The 6,987-nt window shown below is 40.0% G+C and overlaps 1 protein-coding gene across 6 annotated transcripts in view; it reads left to right on the forward strand.

The window, feature by feature from the left end:
* CD99L2 (CD99 molecule-like 2) overlaps positions 1 to 6,987 on the forward strand; it is a 125,826-nt gene that overhangs the window by 65,799 nt on the left and 53,040 nt on the right. For all 6 annotated transcript variants that reach the window (XM_011954652.1, XM_011954656.1, XM_011954654.1 and 3 more), the window contains exon 2: positions 784 to 846. In XM_011954652.1, the coding sequence (XP_011810042.1) occupies positions 784 to 846 (63 nt within the window). The remainder of the gene's footprint in view (positions 1 to 783; positions 847 to 6,987) is intronic.

A 6,987-nucleotide genomic window follows, 5' to 3' on the forward strand; every position in this document is an offset into this window, starting at 1 on the left:
CCCGTCTCGGCCTCCCAAAGTGCTGGGATTACAGGCTTGAGCCACCGCGCCCGGCCTTGTCTTCTTAATTTTTCATCATTGTTTTATAGTTTTCAAGGTACAGGTTAGGAGGTATGGGTCTTTTACCTCCTTGGTTAAGTTTACTGCTCAGTAGACTGAAGTCTATTAATATTTGCTCTGTATATTTAGGTGCTTCAATGTTGGGTGTGTATATATTTACAATTGTTATACTTTCTTAATGAATTGACCCCTTTAGCATATAATGACCTCCTTTGTCTCCTTTTACAGTTTTTGACTTTAAAAATCAATTTTTTTTTTTTAACTTTTATTTTCAGTTCAGGGATACATGTGCAGGTTTGTCATATAGGTAAACTTGTATCATGGGGGTTTGTTGTATAGATTATTTCCTCACCTGGGTAATAAGCCTAGTACCCATTGGTTATTTTTCCTCATCTTCTCCCTCCTCCTACCCTCTGCCCTCCAATAGGCCCCAGTATGTGTTGTTCCCTTCTATGTGTTCATGTGTTCTCATCATTTAGTCCCACTTATAAGTGAGAACATGTGGTACTTGGTTTTCTGTTCCTATATTAGTTTGCTAACAATACTGACCTCTATTTTGTCTGATATAAGTATAGCTACCACCACTCACTTTGGGTTTTTATTTGCATGGAATATCTTTTGTTATTCCTTCACTTTCTAAAGGGAAATAACCATTTCTAGGGGGTATTTCATTATTACTTTATTTTATGCAAAGATAGTTTAATTTTTTTTTTTAACTTTTAGGATCTGGGGACTTTGATGATTTTAACCTGAAGGATGCAGTGGAAGAGACTTCCTCAATAAAGCGTGAGTAGTAGATCAAACAAACTATTAAAAACAAACAATAGTGATTAATGTGTATTGTCCACTCAGAATATATGCGCAAGAAAAACAATATATTTTACTTCATCAGATGAAATATGGATAGTGGCTGGGCACGGTGGCTCATGCCTGTAATCCCAGCACTTTGGGAGGCCAAGGCGGGAGGATCACTTAAGGTCGGGAGTTCGAGACCAGCCTGGCCAACCTGGTGAAACCCCGTCTCTACTAAAAATACAAAATTAGCCGGGTGTGTTGGTGCATGCCTGTAATCCCAGCTACTTGGGAGGCTGAGGCAGGAGAATTGCTTGAACCTGGGAGGTGGAGGTTGCAGTGAGCCGAGATTGCACCATTGCACTCCAGCCTGGATGATGAAGCGAGATCTCTGTCTCAAAAAAAAAAAAAGGAAAAAAAAAAAAGAAAGAAAAGAAATGGATAGTTATATTATTTAACATAAAATTCAAATATGTAAATCCTTTGTTAAAAATACCTAACAGTGTGTGATAACTGATATTATCATTTTCTGTAGCTCAAGTCATAGCCCCTACTGGTGTGACATACCAGCAATGGCCTCCAAGGGCTGTCTTCCTTAACTCAGAAAAAAAGTTACTTTGAAGTGAATAAAAGATTTGTTTCCCCTTTTAGATTGATTTTATAATGGCTTTTTTTTTCTTTATTTTTGAGACAGAGTCTTGCTCTGTTGCCCAAGCTGGAGTGCAGTGGTACCATCTTAACTTTACTATAGCCATAAACTCCTAGGCTCAAGTGATCCTCCCATCCCAGCCTTCCAAGTAGCTGGGACTATAGGTGTGTGCTACCACATCTGGCTAATTTTTAAATTTTTTTTGTGGAGACAGAATCTCACTGTGTTGCCCAAGCTGGTCTTGAACTCCTGGCCTTAAGTAATTCTCCCACTTTGCCCTCCCAAAATGCTGAGATGATGAGCATTAGCCACCACACCCAGTCATGGCTTTTCTTAAAATGGAGTCTGTGTAGTTTCTCAAATGCTAAGCTTTGTTATCGATTTTCCTTTTTTTTCTTTCATTTTTTAACTTTATTTATTTATTTATTTGTTTGTTTGTTTGTTTTGGAGACAGAGTCTCGCTCTGTCACCCAGGCTGGAGTGCAGTAGTGCAATCTCGGCTTACTGCAACCTGCCCCTCCCGGGTTCAAGCAATTCTCCTGCCTCAGCCTCCCGAGTAGCTGGGACTACAGGCGCATACCGCCATGCCCAGCTAATTTTTTGTATTTTAGTAGAGGAGATTTCACCATGTTGCCCAGGCTGGTCTCAAACTCCTGAGCTCAGGCAATCCGCCCACCTCGGCCTCCCAAAGTGCTGGGATTACAGGTGTGAGCCACAACGCCCGGCCTCCTTAAACCATTCTTTCAAAAAATGATAACTACTTACAAAGTAAAGCCAAGGTCTCTGTTGACCCTTCTCCCTTCTACTTCCATGAGAACTACTGTAGTCAGTTTGGGGCATGTTGATCCCAATTAGTTTTCAATGCTGTTATGTACATCTATGGATAGAAATTGGTGGTTTTTTTGTTTTTTAATGTTACAGATGTGAGGCTCTTTCATTTAATGTGTATTGAAGTCCTTAGAGAACATGTCTATGTTGGTTTTTTTCCAGCTGCCTTAGGAAAGTACCACAAACTGGATGGCTTAAAACAACAGAACTTTATTCTCTCACAGTTCTGGATGCTAGAAGTTCTACATCAAGGTGTTGGTTGGGCCACATTCTCTCTGAAGGCTCTAGGGAAGAATCTTTCCTTGACTTTCCCCACTTCTGGTGGCTCTAGGTGTTCCTTCGTTTGTGGTTGCGTCACTCCAGTCTCTGCCTCTATTGTCACACGGTGTTCCCCTTTCTGTGTCTCTCTTCTTTCTCTCACAAAGATGCTTGTTAGTGGGCTGAAGGCCCACCTAGATAATCCAGGATGATCTCATCTTGAGATCTTTCACTTAATTACATCTGCAGAGATCCTTTTTCCAAATAAGGAAATATATATTTATAGGTATATAATATATACACACATACATATTTGTGTGCATATACATACACACACACACACACACACACACACACTCCTTATTCGTTTTACCACTGCATGGTATACCATAGTATGCATTCAGTAAATGTCTGAGTGCCAGCTGTGTTATCAGTTACTGTTTTAGGCTTTGGGGCTACAGCCATGAACAAGTCACACACAAACCAAACCTTGTGGAACCAGCGTTCCAGTGGTGTGGATTTGGCTATGACCCATATTGCCATTTCCTTACTGGCAGACATGTGGTTTATTTCCTTTTTTTGCAATTACAAATAGGGCTACAGTGGACATTCTTGTCCATGTTCTTTGTGCCCAAGTGCAGTGTGACTGCTAGGACCAAAGATATGTGTATTTTATATTATAAAAAACTCTGCCAAATTGCTCTCCAAAGTGGATTTGCCATTATGCACTGTTACTGATGTTGTTATAATAGTACCTGTTTTCCCAGACCCACGCCAACACTGAATTTGATCAATAAAAAATATTTTACCAATATGATGGGCAAAATAATATCTCATTGCTTATTATGCATTCTCCTGATTGTAGTCATATGGAGCATCATATATTTACTGGCCATTTGCATTTGCCTCTTTGGTAAATTTTCACATTCTTCCCCCATTTTTCTGCCAGATTGCTTGCCTTTTAAAAATGGGTTTATTAAGATCTCTTTGTATTATATATTGAGTTGAGAAAGTCAACGGCTTTGGAGTCAGACTTCTTGGGTCGAAACCTTACCTCTGCCACTTGTGAACTCTCACCTTGGGTAAGTCACCTGACTTGTCTGCACCTCAGTTTCCTTATCTCTTACATGAAGATAATAAGAAGCCCTGCCTCCTAGGATCATTGTAAGGATGACATGGGAGGAGCTATGTGAAGCACTCAGCACAGTCCTTGGAACAAGGTGAGTGCTCAGTAAGCATTAGCCTTGACTGACTGACTTGATTGACTGACTTGATTAGACTGACTTGATTGGAAGGACTGACTGTGGCTGGACCTCTGGTGTAAGAGTCAAGCAGACCTAAATCGAGTGACAGACCCAACACAATTCCTGACCAAATCCCAGATGGAGTTTTTGCGGAAGTGGATAAGCTGACCCTAAAATTCATATGGAAATTCAAAGGACTCAGAATAGCCAAAGCAATCTTGAAAAATAAGAAAAAGATGGAGAACTTACACCTATCAATTGTAGCACTGACTATAGACCAAAATTATCAAGATAGTAGACTACTGTCTAGAGATCAATGGAATAGAACTGCGAGTCTAGAAGTAAACCCTTAGATCTATGGTCAGTTGATTTTTGACAAAGGTACCAAGACCTATTCAAAGGAAAAGAACAGTGTTCAACAAATATTGCTTAGGACCATAGGATATCCACATGCAAAAGAATGAAGTTGGACCGTTACCTCACACCATACACAAAAGTTAACTCCAAATTGATCATAGACCTAGAAGTATAAATCTCTTAGAAGTTAATTTTTGTGTACGGTATGAGGTGAGCAGTTTGGGCATTATCAGGTCTTTCCTGGGCATTCATGCTGTCCTCTGCATGCAGGTGGCCTCTAAGATCCTCAGGAAAATAAATACACTTAATGTATTAGCAATGATGGTTTTAATGAAATCATTTAACATCTCCAAAACAAACAGGACCAAAAATCAAAACAAATTTGATAAGTATAAATAGACTTTCAATAAATGTGTTAACTTCTTGATGGGAACTTTTAAATCTCAGCATATCATACCTCCAATCGACAGGGACTTTTTAATATATAAAAATCCCTTTTTGAGTCTTGTGCTGGCCCATCTGATCTTCCTCATCAGCACCCATCAGCCAGTGTGTCTGGGAACCTCTAGAACCACCAGTATGTGATGTATGTGGTTGAATGACAGCCCACAAGACCACATCATGCTGCCACCCTTTTTTCTATCTTAGCTTATATTTCTCATAACTGAGGTTTCAAAGAGATAGGCCTCTCCACCTCACCTTGGTCCAGATACTTATCTTGCAGAGAATGTTCTTCTCTGCACGTTGTGCATTCCTCTGCTTGTTTTAAAAATCCCTGAACCACCTAGGCCAGAGATCGTATCATAAATGGCCTTTATTTATTTATTCACCAATGTTTTTTTGAGTGCCGGCTTGCTGCTAGGTGCTAGACCTAACAATGTGGAAGAGGTCACTGACCTTATGAATTGTTTTCTCTGGAAAGAGACATACAGTACCTAAAATATTTTCAGATATTGCTGAGTACTCTCAACCAAATTCAAGAGGGTGATGGGATAGCAAGGGCCCAAGATCAGGGGCAGCTACTTTAAATTAAGTGGTGAAGGCATCTCTGAGGAGAGGTAATGTACAAGGAAATGAGGAAGGAGTCTTCGAGGCCACGAGATCAGTTGTAAGAGTTCTGAGGCAGAAAAGAGCCAGGCTTACTCTGTGGCCCGGAAGGCAGCTTGTGTGGCTGGAGTTTGGAGAATGCTGGAGAAAAGACAGAGAAGTTGTCAGGGGACAGATCATGCAGGATCTTACTAGTATATTCACAGGGTTGCACAACCATCACTACAGTCTGTTTTAGAACACTTTTATTACTTCAAAAAGAAACCCTGTATCCTTTACCTGTCACTTCCCAATCCCCCAATTCTTCTTGTTTCTACCCCTCACCCCCAAGCAACCACTCATTTCTTTCTGTCTCCATGGACTTCCCTATTCTGAATATTTCATATCAATGGAATCATTCAATATGTGGATTTTATGTTTATCTGCTTTCACTTAGTGTAATGTTTTCAAGGCTCATCCATGTTGCTTTCAGAGTCCTCCACCACTCTCACCATCTCTTCTTTTCTCTCTGTGTGTGTAATCATCTCATGGGGGAACACACTTCCGATTCTGCCAAATAAAACTTCTTATGAATGTCCCCATTCCCTGGGAATACCATGGGCCCTGTATTAGTCCATTTGTGCTGCTATAACAAAATGCCTTTGACTAGATAATTTATAAATAACAGAAATATATTGCTCATAGCTCTGGAGGCTGGGAAGTCCAAGATCAAGGTGCTGGCATATTCAGTGTCTGGTGAGGGCTGCTTTCTGCTTCATAAATGGTGCCTTTTAGCTGTGTTCTCACATGGCAGAAGGGGCAAAAGGGCTGCCTCAAACCTCTTTTATTGGGGCACTAGTCCCATTTGTGAGAATGGTGCCCTTTGTAACCTAATCACCTCCCCAAAGTCCTCACCTTTTAATACCATCAGTGTGGGGATTAAGTTTCAACATGAATTTGGGGCTGGGTGGGGGGTACATATACATTCGGACCAAGCAGTTACCATTATTAAACCACACCTGGGGGAACCCACCCTGTTTTGTTTACTGTTTCGGTACAGCACAATATTACAGAGAATCACTCCTGGTCAGAGTGCCATATTGTGGGAAGCATTTGCTGAGCAGCTAAGAATTTTTTCTGAGTTTGTCATTTTGAGAAAGTCTTCACAGAAATGGGTCTCTTTATTTTAGGAGCTAACTGTTTTGATGAAGTTGACCTACTATTCTTAGTCCTTGATAAGTAGACTCTTCTCATCTCAATTACGAATAAGAAATCCCATTTAAAGACTTACAACACGAAAATCTGTAGTTAATAGTTTCTAAAAATGTGCATAAATTGAAGCTTTTGTTCTACATCAATGCAAGCTCAGGCTGTGGCAAAACAACTGATTCCACATGCATGTAGGCACTGCTCTCTCTTGAATGGCACCTGCAGATCTTCAGAGAAATGAGACTTTTCCAGAAACTGGGCATTGCAGGGCAGAACTGCACAAGTAATCAAGACTGTGTGGAACTATTTGGTACTGTAATTAAGACTGTGTGGTACTGGCATCACATAGGTCAATGGGACAGAATTGAGAATCTGAAAATAAACCTTCATATTTATGGTCAGTTAATTTTCTTTAAGACAGATAAACAAATACTTTTACACAAGAGTTGTTTGAGTCATGCAAATTTTAACTAATATTTACATAAGTGACAATTGCTTTTCTGAAACTTGCTCAAATAATGGTTTCAGTAATTCCTCTTTTGTACTTATCTATATCATAATATA

Source organism: Colobus angolensis, unplaced genomic scaffold, assembly GCF_000951035.1.
Source record: "Colobus angolensis palliatus isolate OR3802 unplaced genomic scaffold, Cang.pa_1.0 Scaffold389, whole genome shotgun sequence".
Classification (NCBI taxonomy): domain Eukaryota; kingdom Metazoa; phylum Chordata; class Mammalia; order Primates; family Cercopithecidae; genus Colobus; species Colobus angolensis.